This window comes from Thunnus thynnus, chromosome 4 (assembly GCF_963924715.1).
Source record: "Thunnus thynnus chromosome 4, fThuThy2.1, whole genome shotgun sequence".
Taxonomy (NCBI): domain Eukaryota; kingdom Metazoa; phylum Chordata; class Actinopteri; order Scombriformes; family Scombridae; genus Thunnus; species Thunnus thynnus.
Window position 1 is genome coordinate 17,904,910 of NC_089520.1, and position 17,158 is coordinate 17,922,067.

General features: G+C 39.4%; 1 protein-coding gene across 1 annotated transcript in view; it reads left to right on the forward strand.

The window, feature by feature from the left end:
* uba7 (ubiquitin-like modifier activating enzyme 7) overlaps window positions 1–17,158 on the forward strand; it is a 36,476-nt gene that overhangs the window by 16,085 nt on the left and 3,233 nt on the right. Inside the window, exons 21-22 of the mRNA XM_067587099.1 lie at window positions 1,136–1,327; window positions 16,645–16,746. Coding sequence (XP_067443200.1) covers window positions 1,136–1,327; window positions 16,645–16,746 — 294 coding nt within the window. The remainder of the gene's footprint in view (window positions 1–1,135; window positions 1,328–16,644; window positions 16,747–17,158) is intronic.

Below are 17,158 nucleotides of genomic sequence, written 5' to 3' on the forward strand. Positions count from 1 at the left end.
AAGAAAAAGCGTGAAAACACGGCAGACTGCTCCTCCTCCCTTGGGGTTGTGTTTTTAGTTGGTGCTGCACACACCTGCCCTAAAGCCACAGAAACAGCCTCCTTACCTATTGTTCATGGAGCAGAACTAATCACAGCACTTTACCTGTCGCCTGGGAGGTGACACCTGAGCCGGTCCTTGTACCAGCCGCTGCTGCAGACAAACACAGCCAAGACAGATGAACAGTGGGGGGATGGTTACTGCTGAGCGAGGGGAGACAAAAGATGGTGACCTTTGTGTAATCATATTGAGATTGCCACAGGTTGCATCTTGTTTGGGAATAAGTTTACCCTTACTCACCATTTAATCCTGTTCACATGTTTTTTTCTAAAAAAAAAAAAAAAAATTACAGTATATCAGCCATCCAAACCCTGCATGAGAGCTAGATGATTTGTCAGTATTAGAATCAGGATAAGTGTACAAAATCATAAAATAATTTAATAAAGCTATGATGCAATTAACTGTGCTCCTCTGCTATGCATTAACTCTTTACATGTGTAAAACATGTAAAGAGTTTTTTTTTTTTGGTTACGATTTGCTAGAGATCAGAATTTTTGTACTGGCAGAAGAAATATTCAGATATTTTACTTAACTAAAAGTAGCAATACTTCAAGGTAAAAAGTCCTGCACTCAAAATAGTATAAATGTATTAGCAGCAAAATGTACTTAAAGAATGACCCTTGTCAGTTATATATTATGTTATTGAATGCATTGATTACTGATTTATTACTGTGTATAAGGAATTTTATGTTGCAATTAGTTGAAGTAAAGCTAATTTTTACTCCTTGATATACTGTTTGGTAGTTTAAAAATATAGCAATGCATCATATTTTATTAGCTGATCGTATATTTTGTATGTAAAATCATGAAATTCAAAGTAACTATAGCTGTAAACTAAAAGCAGTGGGGTAAAAAGTACAGTGTTTGTCATTGAAATGTAGTAGAGTCAAAGAATAAAGAAGCATAACATGGAAATACTAAAGTAAAGCACAAGTACCTCAAAACTGACAAAAGTACAGTGCTTGATTAGATGTACTTAAGTTATGTTGCACCGCAGTACATTTTAAAAACAGGCTTTTCTCTGTCTCCTTCACAGAGTAAGGGCATTGCTGGGAGAATCATCCCAGCCATAGCTACCACAACAGCAGCAGTGGCGGGCCTGATGTGCCTGGAGCTGTATAAACTGGTGCAGGGCCACCAGAAAATCAGCTCTTACCGCACAGCTTACATCAACCTGGCTGTCCAGCACTTTGTCCTGTCCCAGCCGAGTCGGCCCCAGTCCTTCGAAGTGAGTAACAGCTTTATACACCCACAGTCATCTTTAGTTACACTTAGTGATTTGGGGTGGGGGGGGGTTTAGGGACAGGATCTACAAAGTGTTCCATCACATACAGGACCTGAGAGAGGTACTTTATACAGCCTGACAGACCCTTACTGTATATACATTTATAATTTAAGCCTGTCTACTTTGGGGATAAATCTGTTGTGTCCTTTGTAGATTGATGTCCTCCCTCTCTAGCTGGAGAGCATTAAGTCATGAATGAGTGCTCTCAGAGTAAGAGACCATTAATAACTGTCAATCTCTTGCATAAAAGCCATATCTTAGCCAGCTCAGTATAATCCACAGGGCTTAGCAGTGCAGGTAAGGCAGTGGGTCAATTCACATATACGTGTCTGCTTCTGCGTTTGCAAAAAATAAAGTAAATTTAAGGCAACTGTTGCTCAAAGAAAAAAGAAAGGAGCTTATTCTCTGAAGACAGAGTTCTTTTTGGGATCAAATCCACCCTAACGTTTGAGTTTATACCAGGTTATACTTTGTTCATTATGCTGTAGGGGCCAAGCTTTAAAACACAAACACAAACTGGCTACCAGCCAGATTTTAAAGGAAAGCAACTCCTGGGGTCATTTTTAGGTCTATCCCATCAAATAATTTTGCTGCCCTCGTACAGGCCCGGCTGCTTGTCCCTCGATAGCTCACCTCTGGAGGGAATCAGATATTGGCGCCGTTCTTGCCAGTTTTCTCACTCAGTGCATTGAACCTTTGACAGACAGAGGTCATTGGGGGTCAGCAAGTGGGGTAACTCTGACCCGAGGGACGTGAGGCAGCAGTGACAGGGGGCTCTGAGACAGTGTAGGTCTGGTTTCAGCTTTGGTTACAGGCAAAAATGCTGCAGCTGCATAAAAGAGTGCTGTGATGACAGAGGCAGCTGTGATTTTTTGTGCAGCGCTGACGTTCCATGCAGACCCTGGTGTTCTCACAAGTGTTGTCTGTAAACTTGGTCAATCAAAGTGTTTTTTCTTTCTTTTAAAATTTATTGACCTAGATACAACATTGCCCAAGCAGCATGAAGGATTGGATAATGCCACGTGATTGATTGCAAACAGTCACACAGGCAGAGTACCTGACATCATCACAGCCAGAGTAGATATCTGTATATTCAAGTGTTGAATCATTTAGTCAGAGGAATGGGGAGACATTAGATTTTCCAGACCCAGGCTCTTTCAGCAAGGATTAAAAAGTGTTGCAGCATCAGCACATTAGTTTTGCTTTATTCAGCAGAGGAGCCAGAGCAGAGACAGGGCACGTACAGGAAAAAAAGGCTTTGCTGAGGTTCTGGGTTAGCGTTTTGAGGGTTAGGGACAAGTCTTAGAGAGTTGAATATTGGAAGATATTACATGAGGTACGCACATGCTCCCATAGCGACAGAAAGACAGAGAGAGAGAGAGAGAGAGAGAGAGAGAGAGAGAGAGAGCGACAGAGAGAGGTGGTTAGCTACCAAACCTTCAGTCATCTGCATGGGAGATGCTTTAATATCTTAAGTATTCATAATTATTTAAAACTGTCTGATACTGTTTAGTGAGTCCTTGAACAGTAATGGTAGGAGTCTTTTCTCAAACTTCTCAAACATCTTCTTCAAGCCTACAATCCGATTCAAATGTGTGCTCTCATTCTGGAATAGCATCAGTTTTTGCACTTTATATGGTCACCCAATAGTGGTACCAATGTAAGTTAAATACTGTAAATGTCCATATTGACATGACTGATTAACAGAAATGTATAAATGCAGTAAAAACATTTTTTGTACATGTAATCATGATCCTCACCAACCAACCGTAGCTTCCTGGATCATCTTTAAATCTTTGAAGCAAAATCTTCTCTGATGCTCCAAACACCCCTTGTGTCTGACTTGTGGTGTAGACATTATCTCACCAGGTAAAGGGGCAACATAGGGTTAAAAATAAAGAAGCACTGCTCATGATTCTTAATACATTTTGAGTCCTGCAATGTAGGACTTGGTATGTCTAACTGAAATCGGTGTTACAATGTGTAAATGGAAACAGAGGGTGTATTTATTTGAATTACCCCACAGCAATGGAAGCAGAAACAAAAACAGCACACATTAATATTCTCTCATCTCTCTAATCGTTCTAGGATTATAGAGGGTTTTATTGGGCAGCTTTTGAAGCAACTGCAGACATGCAGCTGTTAAATATCACTGATCAGACATGCAGTATCAAGAGCTCGGCTTACTTTTGCAATGACTTAGACCTCACCCCTTATGAGATCAGTCTCAGTTCATTACTATCAAGTAACAACACTCACATCTCACTGGTAGCACTGGTGGCCCACCCAGTGATCATCCAAAGTGGAATGTCTTTTAACCACCACAGCACAGCATTACCAGATGTTTGGTAGTCATTATAGATCAGAATAAGTTGCACTGTCCCAACTCAGAAAAGGAAAAATAAGAGAATGAGCTGATTGTTTTGTAAAAGGTGTTTTAAATGTGCTTGTGCACCACTCTGTCCATACATAACTGTTTTACTATAACCAAAATAAATGGCTGCTCATTCTCACATGGTGCTGATCCTTTTCCAGAAATTGTTGCTTTAAAGCAGCTGTTTCCCAAAATAGGAAGTCCCCCTGGCTTTCCCCCGCTGCTGCTATCCTCTGTATGGAGGCAGAAATATGTAAACAAATGGGAGGTTGTCCTTGTCTGCTCAACACTGTAACTCTTTAGTATCGTTTTCCTCCTTGTGTTTATGTTTTTCAGTCTGGGGGCCCAAGGCACAAGATGTTAAAAGAGCAGCAAGTTTGGCAAGCTCACAGAGAAGAAAATCTCTACAACAGCTAGAAATACTTTTACTATATTTCAGAATATCTTACTCTACCTGCAGTGCCTTACTTGTCATTGTGGTCATGACAGTGTTGAGTATATGTACTGAAACTTCTTGAACTCATGAAACTTTCCCAGCTAATATAAAATAACAGAAAAATACAACATAGCATTTTAGCATCTTTCAGCTCATTGTTTTGGTTTTACGGCCTGCAACTTTACGGTTTTGATTCACTCTTGTCACTTTCATCAACCCTGTTTTCCAGCAGATAGACAAAGTTAGCGACTAGCTGGTGAACATAGAGGAGCATTTAGATGCTGAAGAGATCAAAATTTCCCTCAGGAGTTAGCAGAAGTTACCAGGTCAGAGCTAAAAGGAAAGTGAGTCAACTTTATAATGTGGCAATATGACAATGTTCTGTTTTAAGCTTGTTCGGCTGCCCCTGAGTGGCAAATAAAAAGGAATTATGGAAATGTATTAGAATTTTACCCTTTGTTGTTAGTTGTACAATACAGAGAGTAGCTGAAAGGAGCTGTACAGTAAGTAGGCCTAAGTTCACCTCAAATCGCAGACAGTGCAGACATTGCAAGCCTTGTTATTGTAGAAAACAAAACCACACAAGACATTAAAGGATGTTTCAAGAGCAACAAAGATTAATGAGAGCTGTGCTCCTGCAGCTGTAACTGAGCTGCAGCCTCAGTGAGGCCATAAAGCAGAGAAACATCACCCAAGGCCTGGACAGAGGCGGACGTGTTTCAGCTGGGTATTGAGTCATTCAGTATCGTTCTATCCTCAACCCCTCCAGCCACTTGGCCAGCACTCTGCACCAGTGTATGCTGTCCTTACTTGTCTGTTAGGCTGCCTGGTTGTGTGCCATGAAAATATTCCTTCTTCCATGACTCTGCACACATCCTCCACACCCTGGTCTTAACTCCTTGCCCTTTCACACTCCCTTTGTGCCCCTCTTCCCCAACTTACCCTTTCCATCTCTAATTGAATTAGCAGCATTGGAGGCAAGGCTCCTGATCTCAAGGAAGCCACTGCAAGGTCAATGCTCACACTGGCTCTTTGTTAATTGCCTGCAGAAATGACAGCTATTTCCTGCCTTTACAGGAAGCAATGTATTGAAACCAGATTTCCCAGAGAGCACTATGTGATCTTGCTGTATGGTCTGTAGAGCAGCAGGAACAGACATGGATTTTGTGTTCATCTGCTCCATCCTCTGTTTCTAATAACTTTTCATTCACAACTTGTTTAGCAAAAAAGCATTCTTAATATATTCCCTTAATGTGCATGGAGATATCTGTGAGAAAACATATTTTGACTTTTGTTGAGAAGTCGCTTTATACAGGGTGGTTGTATGTTGTTATACATGAAAAAAGCAAAACCTGCAGCCACTTGATTTGTGATTTGAGCACATATGTAATTGAAGGTCACACATCTGTCACACACACACAAATAACAGGGACTGGTCCAAAGAGAAAGAGAAAGAAAACAACAAAGGGGAAGATTTACCTCACATGTGGTTAAATCTGTATTGAACTCCTTGGACTGTGTCAGTAAAGAAACAGGGTGAACACGATCCAAGGACCTCAGTATTCCTAAGGGAGCTCCGGCATTGTGCAGTTTGTAACTCAAGACCCAGACATGAATAGTGCTCACAGGATAATGAGTAATCTGTGATCAACATAGACGGCTTGTGCCTTCTGTTGTTTTCCAGGGTTTTTTTTGGTTTCATTTAGTTGGTGGTGGTATTATGTGGTTGGCCTTATGTTGTTAAGTCATCTGTTGTTTCACATGTATTGTTCCATTACTGCTGTAGTTCCCCCAAAGTTCATTGCCTTCCCATTTCATATCATCAACAACAATATTATGTCTGGACACTTTAGAGCATCAGACGCCAGACAGGTTGTATCAGATGAGTATTCAAACAGTTAAACAGAGGCTATAGCACACAGGAGATAAAAAATCCCCCTTAAAAATATCTATCCTGATATTTTATTTAGTAGCATATGTGGTAGACTCAGCATGAATGCTCCCCATTTAACAAAATTAAAAAGCCAGGGGCATTAGCAGCTCTTCCAAATCATCCTCAATCAAATCTCCTCATCTCATACATGTTTAAGCCAGAGGCCATAGTCTTTAGTGAGAAACACAATAACACTGAAAGACTGCCCTCCAACTAGCTGACTTATGTGTCTGCACTGAGTCCACAGGAGGAGTCCAAATTAATTTGCTGTGTCTTCACATTTTATATACATTTATAAAAGAGCACGAATTACTATTTATTCAGGCTACACTCAGTGGATGATTTCACCTCAAATTTAGAACTGGAATTATTTTAAAACCTTCACAAATATCTGAAGCTGATTTTAATCAAGTGATTTCAAGGTTTAAGTTGAGAGTTAAATACTTCTACAGTAAGGTTGTCTGTTTTTTTATACTTGAAAAGATTATGAAGGTTGTAAATGTCTTTTATAGTCAGTGAGAAAAACACGAAACAGCAGTGACTTTATGTGTCAACAATAATACTTTCCATCCTTGCATCTATCTCTTTATTATATTATTATTTGTCTCAATGTTTACCACATGACTTATTTTCTTCAGGCCTGTTTGAGTCAGTGGAAGCACCATGTGGACGTTATTAGAGGTTTCTGTCCTCCTGTTTCATTATTCTCTCATTAAAGTACCAGCACTGGCAGGAGATGGGCTGCAGGTTTCTCATTAGTAACATTAAGTTTAGTCCTCAGGCTGTTGTCATGTCATGATGTCATGAGTTTACTCATTTACTCTGAACACAACATGTATACTACATGTATTTCATGCCCTTTTTCATTTCTTTTTTTCTACTGACACATAACAAACAAGAAACTGTTACCTCATACATAGACACAAAGACTCTGCTTGTATGTAGTAACGTCACAGGTGGTCCGTGACACTGGTAGATTGTGTCCTCTGCTCTACAAGGCACTGCAGGACAGTCTGTCTACGTCCACATAGCTGTGGCTGTAGATTATTAATGGCTCATAATAAGTGTTTGTTATGGTGTTTATGCTAAAGTTATGCTTTACAAGTAAATTAATGATTTTGCCTCAATCTCCTTTATAATGAATGAGGCAGGAACTTACAAGATAGCAACAGTCACTAAAGTTTTGAATGGGAAGAATGAGTAATAATATTAAAAGAAGAGAGGTGAAATAGAGATAATAGATACAAGGAATAATTATAATAAAAATAGAAACTTGTCTTTATTTAAAAAAAAAAAAAAGAATTTCACAGCTTTGTAATCCTGAGATCCAGGGAAGTTCAGTAGCTCTAACTGTTAAGGCTCAGTCAACTTCAAACCAGCAGTTAAAATCACAATTTGCAATATTATTCCATGTTTAGAACCAAAAGACACCCTGCATTGGGCCTCCACCATTGCAAAGAGCACAGGCCTCCAGTAAGTCAGCCGTGTGGTGCTTTCTGGGGGGTTGGGAGGCTCTGGTCGTGGCCACTCTGTGCAGCAAAGCCATTCCATGTTGTAGATACCGTACTCTGGAAATTCTATATTTCATGACCTTTTAAAAAGAAAGATAACCATTTTTCACACTAACTATATTATCAGACAAAAAGCCAGACCTTTTTATATTACACAACCAGTAATCAACAATCAAAATGTAGTTGAGTTAATTACAATTGTTGGTTTTTGCTCAGAGCCAAGAGTATAGCTAATGAAGCTTGTCATACACAGAGTTTATGCAGATATTCATCTGAACAGGCTCAAAATATCACTTTCTCACCGAGAAAAGGCTGGATTATTCCCTCACTATGTTATGTATTGTTCTATGTTGTCAGCAAAGATCTTTACTTCCCCTTGCATCGTGCTTGGTCTCATTTGATGTAGCAGTGCTTGTCCTGTATAGGAGAGGAGCTGAAGTATTAAAAGTGTCAGTATGCTTAATCTAAAGTTCTTGTCGGAATCAGATGTTACAACTGAGGAGGTTGTATCCAGTAATTTGTGCTACTTTCCAAAACAGTCAATCCGACATTCGCTACCACTACACGCAGAGACTTGAGTGAGAGAGTAAGCAGAGTTAGAACTTCCCCCTCAAGCTCTAATTTTCACCATGATTACTTCCGTCACTTTTCATGTGTAAGCCAAGTACAGTACTGTGAAAGTATTTGAAAAAGGCTATAATGGCAGGCTTTCGAGTGTCGGCATTCGGAGCACCAATAAACACTTTTTCCTTCAGACTTATTTGGATATGTCACACAAAAGTTACATGTTCCTTTCAAGCATACTGACACCATAAGGCTAGACTGATATTAAGTAAATACAAGAAAAGGCATAGTGGACATAGTTATTATTATCATTTTTAATTTAGTTAAGTAATTGTAGTATCTCAATACACTTTCTTTTTAAAGTGTGCAAAAGTACAGTTAAGATGGGGGTAAATCTGTGATCACGCCTTAAAGCAAGCGATATCTCCTCTGCTGTATCTGGGTTGATGCTGGTAAATTGTGAGCCCCTTGTGAGCTCTACGGGAGTCTCATGTGTCTTTTTTGTTCGAGTCCAACACCAGTTAAGCTTGCCGCTTATCAAGTGCTGACAAGAGCTAGACATCATATTGAGCCGCAGATATCAATAACTCCATACCAATCCAATATCCAATCCACACTGCATTACACCACGTAACCAAAGGCTGTGACCTTTGATTACTAAAGCAGTTGATCAATGCTACAAACCAGGATGTAACAGTTTATGTTCAGAGCTGTACTTTGCTGAATTGATAGTATGTGCTATAGTATAGTGTTTTGTAGTTAGTATACAAGAAATCAATTTACTTCACCATTTTGTACAGGAAACTCTCAAACCATTTCGGTGATGAATTCATTGCTTTACAACAGCAATCAGACACTTGCTCTTTGCTAGCGTCTCTGCAGGCTCCAACGTGTCAGTGGCCCATTTGGAAAAGGAGTGTTTTATTGACTCAGCCCTTCTGCCCCAGGTCATTTTCAGTCAGGTGAAGTGCTGCTATCTTCTCATTTAAAAGACAATCTGAGATTCTGTTTGCTGTTTTACACGTCAATGGAAGCCTTTCAAAAGCAACAGGCTGCTTTTAGTCTGTGTGTCAAACTCGGCACTCTCCTGAGAAGTGTCTGTGTGCTTCTGAGCTGCCACTCCCGCTCCTCCTCCACCCTGCATCAATACATCAGAAGTCATCCCTCAAAACATGCGGTTTACGATCTTGAATGTAAGGTATCTTTAATATCTATTGTTCAATTTTTAATCTCTCTCTTGTGTAGGCAGTGTGTAGGGCTGGTATCCTGTCAATTCTCTGGGGTGTTAGGCAGATAATTGCAGTGGGTTGAGTGATCAGCTGGAGGTCTCAGCCATCTGTTTCTTCATTGCAGTCCAAAGAGAGTGATGATCAATGGTGATCAGGTAGCAGATGACACTCCTGTTCAGACAAAGGGCACATTTTACATGACAGTGCTCTTGTCCCTTTGTAAAAAGGCCATACAGGAAAGCATAGACAAACATGCTCTCGAAGATATACTTTAGGTTAGTTGTTCTTCACCAGCATAACCTCAAAACAGGTCTCACATATGATATATATATCTGGTCTTGGGTGGTTTAGTCTTCATTGAATAAAACACAAAAAGGTTATTTTCCAACCTGGAAGCCAAGTCAAGTCTGAGACAACATCAAAAGAAATCTGTGCTCAGTTGAAGATGACGGTGGCCCGAGTTTGAATGCAGAGAGATTGTAGCTTTTGAAAAGAATTATATACAGACATGACACATTTACTGAAGCACTAGCTCAAACTAACACTGTGTATAAACCATGGGTGTCCAATTTTTGATCAAACAGGCTGCTCCGAGTTTTCTCTTTTAACAACATAAATTGGAGCCTTCATTCTCTGGTTTTTATATTCAGACATTATATGAACAGAGTTTTGTCAAATAATTTTTCTTTTTTCCACAATTTTGTAACAAGTTAGTGAGCAATTTCAGGCTCCTGAAAAATTATAATACATCACACAAGTCTGCAAAGTTGTTTGTGTTGTTTTCCATATGACTCCTTATAGAGCATAAATGCACAATTACATACAGACAGACACACTAGCACTCTGGTGACCTTGCTTTACAGCTGTGGGCTTCAATTGATGATCTGATGTCATGGGCAGCATTATTGACATATCACCACAGGCTCTGTGCTGTAGGTATGACGTAAAGGAAGGCGTATCATTGGTGAAGTCAATATAAAAAAAGAGGAAATTGATCGTCCACTTGCGTTTCCAGTTGGTGAAGTGGCCAATTGAAATATGAAATATATTTCCTGGATTTAATATTGTTTCCTTTGTCATGGGAATGTTTTAAAGACTCCATATAATGCATTTTTTGTGACTCCAGTTGCGTAGAGGCAGTAATACATATTGTAATGATTTTACAGTGTGAAGAAGAAAAGGTGCCAGTACTTCTTTAATGTATAATTAGGTTAACAAAAAAGGATTTTGAATCCAAGATTACTTTCAACATTGCTGAAAACACAAACTAATCTGCTTGAAAAAGACTGAACCGTTATCCACCATTTTGCATTTTTGTCCAGTATATCTGAAGTAACCTTGGTGCATACCAGCACATACACCAATATACTGCACATACAGTCGTCAGCAGCATCACTGTCATATGGTTAAAATGAAACGCTGCTTGACTGTAAAGCTCGGGCTATAGGACTTAAGTAGGACATAAGACCTCAGTGAAAAGTAACCAGATTGTCTACAAAAAGAAAGCAAATGGAAGCTAAAAGAGATTAAGATGAGAATATGATCAAAAAGACCACACAGATCTTCCATCTGCCTCCCCTAAAGCTCACTTTGAAGCCTTGCAAAGGGAAAGAGTCCCCTTTGATGAAACAGGCCTCTAGCCACGGCGGGTTGTAAAAATGTTTCCACTGTTGGGATTGTGGCCAGATAATGAAGCCGAGGTAGGAGCGTGCCTCAGCAGTGCTATTTCTTGTGGCAGACTGCAAGGAAGAGGAGGAGGACTTATCGAGGTTTCTATACTGATCCCAGCTTCCTGCCTCCAAAGAAATGCCCCATTGTCTTAAAGGGCAAAATTGAGATGTAAGCTCACATTATGATTTCAATCCAAATGCAGTGACCTGTGCAAAATGACCAGTGCGATTGTGCTCCCTGAAGAGAATCACAATCAAACAAGGATTCATTCTGCTTCCTTATCAGGTTCACTAGCTGAACTTCCTCCGGCTGCACTACATTCCCATGGCCTCACGTATATCTGCAGTCGGAGGCGTCTATTTTTGGGCTCCATCAATCAGTAGCCCTTGTTATCATAAGAGAGTTTATTGTGTATCTGGTCCTGCGTTGTTAAACTGCCCTAGTGAGGTCTCTTCATTTTCTGCGATCCTGAAAACATTACAAATCTTTTAACAGTAATTAGGGAAAAAAGGAAAGACTATGAACACAAAGCTGTGAACAAATTTAAAAAATCAACACTAAATTAGTTCAATTAATAGTATGACAACATACAGTACAATTAAAGGATATTGTAGAATTCAGTTTTTTTAAGTAAACTATAGAAAGAAACTCATTTATATTCCCTAATGTCCTTTATGAGATTGTTTGATCATTTGAGATTGTTTGAGATTGTGGATCCAGACAGTATTGAGGCTTGGTGGCCTTTCGTCTCAGGCCTTGTCAGAGCTTCTCAAACTGGGCTGTGACTCTGGAAACAACAGTTTTTGATAAAGCAAGATGCTTTTGACCTTTTGATAATGTAATTCTATAAAGCCAACCGTATGGAAAACCAGCGTAGGGATGTGTGACTGGAAGGTCATTTTTTATTTGAAGTTCTTTGGGCTAAATGCTATTCATAATCTATACCCCAGATAGCATACTGAAGTGGGCCACTTCAGGCAACAATGCGGCACTGCTGGCCTTCTTCTGGCCTGGACAAAATGGTCGTGATCCTAAAATGGCCTACATGTAAAATAGCAAATATGGCCCAAATATCCCAAATCAAATGTGGGCCATTTTTGGTAAAGATGTGGTGCTCTCACTGGATGTGGGCCAGTTCTGGTTTATCTGGTTTGTTCTTGGTTGACATATGGCATTGCTATAGCTTGCTTGTGGCCCAGATCTGGGAAACAGGAGTGGACCGCCCAAGTGCCATCACTCCATGTGGTATATGGGCCAGATGAAAAGTTCTGAGAGTGTCGAGTGTGGGCCGGATCTGGGCCACAGCAATTTTGCTATCTGAGTATGTAGCAAATTTAGGTATTTTATAAGAATATTGAAGTATTTATAATCATATAGTAAAAATAAATAAAAATTAGTTAATTCTATTATTATTATCATATATATCATATATAACTTTTTTTTGTTTTCTCTGAATTTGCATAGCAGACACGTATGTTGTATTTCAGTCAACAATCACGTTCTGTCTTTTTTCCGTATCTAGTCCTGTCTAAGGTCTTTAGGACCAGAAAGTGTGTGTGTGTGTGTGTGTGTGTGTGTGTGTGTGTGGTTTATGTTTGTGATAAGATTATTTTAATTTTTTCCTGGAAGCCTTTACTGTCTACAGTATTTTTCAGGAAGAGCAAAGGAGTTTGCCTGGCTTCCTGTCAACAGCAGGAAGTGAACACACTGCATATGGAGAGACATTTTTTCATATGTATACTATTTAATAAGGCCAGAAATACTGATAGAAGGTTTGGGTGTACTGTGGAGAATTTAGTCTCATGTTAAAAATACAAATGTACATTTTGTAAAGGACAATAGAAGCATTTTGAATTTGAAAAGGATTATAAGAAGAAAGAATTGAAGTATTAAAGTAATAAGCATTAAAATGATGTGTGTAGCTGTTACATAAGAAGCGTATCATCAGTGAAAATAACGATGGGTGTAGTGTTGAAGTGAGAGACAGTTTAAAAACGTGAAATGTCATTGTGTTCTTTTATTGTTTCAGAGAGACCAGCTGTGTCGTGTTTTAAGGCGAAGTTCAAAGCCCCATTTATAATTCAGACTATGATATGTGGAAAGCAGATGAGAGTTTTGGCTGTCCTCCAACAACAGAGCAGACAGAATATAAACTTATATGTCCCCCCGCGTGGCTTTATTCCACTTGGGCTCATGAAGTGGCCGTTTGTCTCCTCCTCATCGTCTGAAAACAAACTCTTTGGCTCGCAACCACCCAGAATCCTGACTCCCATCTCTGCTTTATGTCCAAACAGTCCTCCTGATCCTAAGACACCCAGTGTGGTAGAACAGTACTTGAATACTACACACTTATAGCCAATATTTAATAAGTAAAAAAGGCCTTTCTTGAGGTACAACTTGTCAAGTAGGGGAATACTTTGTGTCTCTGTCACTGTGTGGTTACCTTTAATATTTTTTTATATTCAGTGCCAGACCCATCCAAAATCTGGTTTTTAGTGCATTTAGCCTGAGCCCACTCAAAAATCACAACCTGGACACTCTGACCATAAGACTGAACTGATCTTTTGCAGCTGTGATTAGACAACAAGCAGCAATTGGCAGGGATTTGTCAATTGCTCTTGTTGTTCACACAAGAAACTGAACAGGTGACCTCTCAGACAGTAATTCTACCGTCAGACCTCTAACCTCAAGACAACCTTGCCCAACTTTAATTGGGTTGATTTTCGTGACATTATGGAATACAAGTATAGTAGCTCTTCCTCTGAATTGGTCTTGACATAGTCAAAAAACTGTGGGGAAAGGTGTGTCTTCACTTTATAGAGATACAGTGATTAGTCTATTAATTGACCAGACATTCAAAAGATAATTAATCAGCAACTATTTTAACAAATGATTCATTGTTTCAGTAATTTTCAAGCAAAAAATGCCAAATATTTGCTTTTGAGTTTTGGTCAGACAAAAAAAGGCATTTAGAGACGTAATTTTGGGCTCTGTGAGATTGTAGTTGACATTTTTCACTTTTTTAACAACTAAAATGACCAATTAATTAATAAATAAATAAAATCTGCTGACTAATTGGTAATGAAAATAGAAAAATCATTAGCTGCAACACTAACACTAACATTACAGAGTACAGAGAATTGCATGCAGGCTCTCAATAACACAGATGTTGTGATATTTTCCACACTGGCAATTTGCTCAGATGTCGCTCTGAGAGAAAAACAATAACTCTCTGATGCACATTTCTGCTCTTTCCCCAGAGATAACTGTTTTTCGTTGGGACTTTTTAGTTTTTTATTGTTCCATGACAAAAAGATAGTTGTACTTGTGGGAAGCATTTGTAATTGTTTCCAGCAACCAGTTTGGTTTCAGCGTTCTTGCTTATTTTTTCGCCCTGCTATAGTGCTGAATAGTTGACGTCACTCTACATACATACTGATGGGGCAGTTGATTGGCTTCAGGTTCCTGCCAGAGTTGTGTGACAGATATGAGAGAGGGGAAGGGAGTGGAGGGAGTAAAAATAGCCTGCATGCCTGCTTTGCATTGTGTAAAATCAGCATCTACAGTACACACAAAAGCACTCAACTCTGGCATGGGACCTCTGAAGAAGGAGGGCCATTTTTAAGTCCAACAATGACTTTGCATTTGCAAGATTTAAAAAGAATGCTCTTTTGTACTAAATGTGCGTTTCCAGCACTAGTTATGCTGTGCCAGTGGGATGTTTGAGGTTGTACTGATAATTCTGCAAAAACATTAAAGAAGGTAAAATAGCCAGGGGTAAGATGTGCAACTTACTAACAAAATGTGCTTTGTCTGAAAACTGGGACAAAGGACCTAGACACCCCGTCAGACTTGAGGAGAAGTATGCCTCGAATGTGTCTCCATAACCCCAAACCCCATAAGTGGTGGGAGTAGTGAGGGCTAGTCAAAAAGTTCCCCTTGGCTGCTGGTGCAGAGATAATTGGACCCAGGTTTAGCTGGAGCTTTGGTATTCACATCTCGAGCCAAGTTTTGATCTTCACAACTTCTCTTACCAGACGGCAGGGTCGTCTAACTAAGTGACATATTTTGACAATTTTCTGCATGTGAGGAATCTTGGCCTATTTCAGGTCAGGTGATGTTTTGCTCTTGTCTAACACGTGTGGATTATGATATTTTTGGTAAACATATGGTGTCATGTGATTATCAATGTATATCCAGTGACAGCAGTGTCTATGTGTGTAAGGGGGTTAAATTGATCTCTCTATGTGTCAGGACTCTTTATTCTGTCTTTGTTTTGAGGACAAAGGTCGATCCTATAGGAATAGGACTTAAAGGATGCTAGGTTGCTGTGGGGTCACCAGTCCTAAAATCTGATCTCATGAGATATGAGGGGTATGACGGCGGTGCTGAAGCGTGACCCTAACCCTGAAGCAGGGGAAATGTGTAAAATATGTGTTTTAACTGTTTGTGAAGTTTTCTCAATGAATGACTGTGTTTGTTAAGCTTCATTTAGACTCACAAGACTCTCATCACGTTTCTCTTGTCACATGGTCTTGATGTATCAAAAAAACATCCTTTTGATTTTATGTTACCCTGCAATGTAAAACGACACGGTCACAGTAGCAGTCCTCTCATTTTTCTTACATACATGTTAAACTGCAACAAACGATTATTTACACTATCAATTATCTGATCAAAGAATCAGTAAACAAGATCTTAGCTTTCACCACTGGAGAGCTTTTTCAGTGCTACAGATAGATTTTGGTTAGTACAAAAATAGAGCTGTTATGCAGCCCTATTATCAAAATAGTAAGAGATTAATTTTCTGATGATTAATTTAATGATTAATGGAATAATTTTTTCAGCACTATGTTCATATATCAGTGGAAGAGAAGCTGCTATTATAGGCAGACTACCATTCCTCATTTAAACAGTTTAGGCCTATTCAAACAGTCAGATTTCAAGTATGTCTCTTTAACACAGAATACTCAAAGAACTACGAGAAATTCAGAGAAAAAATGGCCCCTCAAAGCTCGAACTTTGATGTGCAGTCTGGCAAGATGTCTGGAAAAATTCCTGTGTTCTTATTTCACAGCCTAGAGCACCACATTTATATTCACAAAGCTGCAGGTCTTATTAGCAGGTCTACATTCTCAATACACTAATATCATCTTCCCCAAAACTACGCTGACTCTGCACTCACATGGCTATGTGCATAGATTTTTTATTAGTGCAGGATGATTGTAAAACTGTGAGAAGTAAGTGTCTCATAGATGGAAACTTGAGAAAAACATGTGAGTCACTTCATCATATATAAGGAAGCACCTTCTTGACCTCATCAGAGGTTGTTTGAGTCTAAGCTGAAGCTTTCCAAGAGCTGCTGATTGTTCTCAGCTGCTTTATAACTCAGTGCTGAAAAATGCTGCCTCTCTTGTTATGAACCCAAACATTTTCTGCACATCCCTCACAGCAAGTGGTGCTTCATCTGTCAACTTTGTCTGTGTGTGTCTATGTGTGTGTGTGTGTGTGTGTGTGGTGTATGTAACTTGTCTATCGGCAGGTTGCAGGAAAGAAATACACCCAGTGGGATGACTTGATTGTTGAGGGCAGACGTGGCGGTCAGCAGGAAATGACCTTGGAAGATCTGTTCCAGTATGTCAAGGTACAGCCTCCTTATTCCTCTCAGCAAGGAAACACACACCTTTTTTCACACTCACTGCTACTGAGTGCATATTTTATGAATGTTTTTTTTTCCCCTAAACTTGCTCACCTTCCTCCAGAGCACACAATGGCCATTGTTTTAAATGATTGGCCACTTTACACCTACCATTCACAAATTCAGGTCTTGTGAAGGGCCGTGCTGTTGTTGACCCTTCAACTTTCTTCTGATGGCTAGACAATGACTGGAACCTTTTTCTCAATTCATATGTTCATCTATGTTTCCATTGCAAGAAAACACATCAAAACCAGAATATAGTTAGGATTTTTAGTGCTTTCCTTTAGCTGCAAAAGTGATAATATAACATTTGTGCTCTTGTACCACTGACAAGAAGACTCATAAGCCTAATTAATGT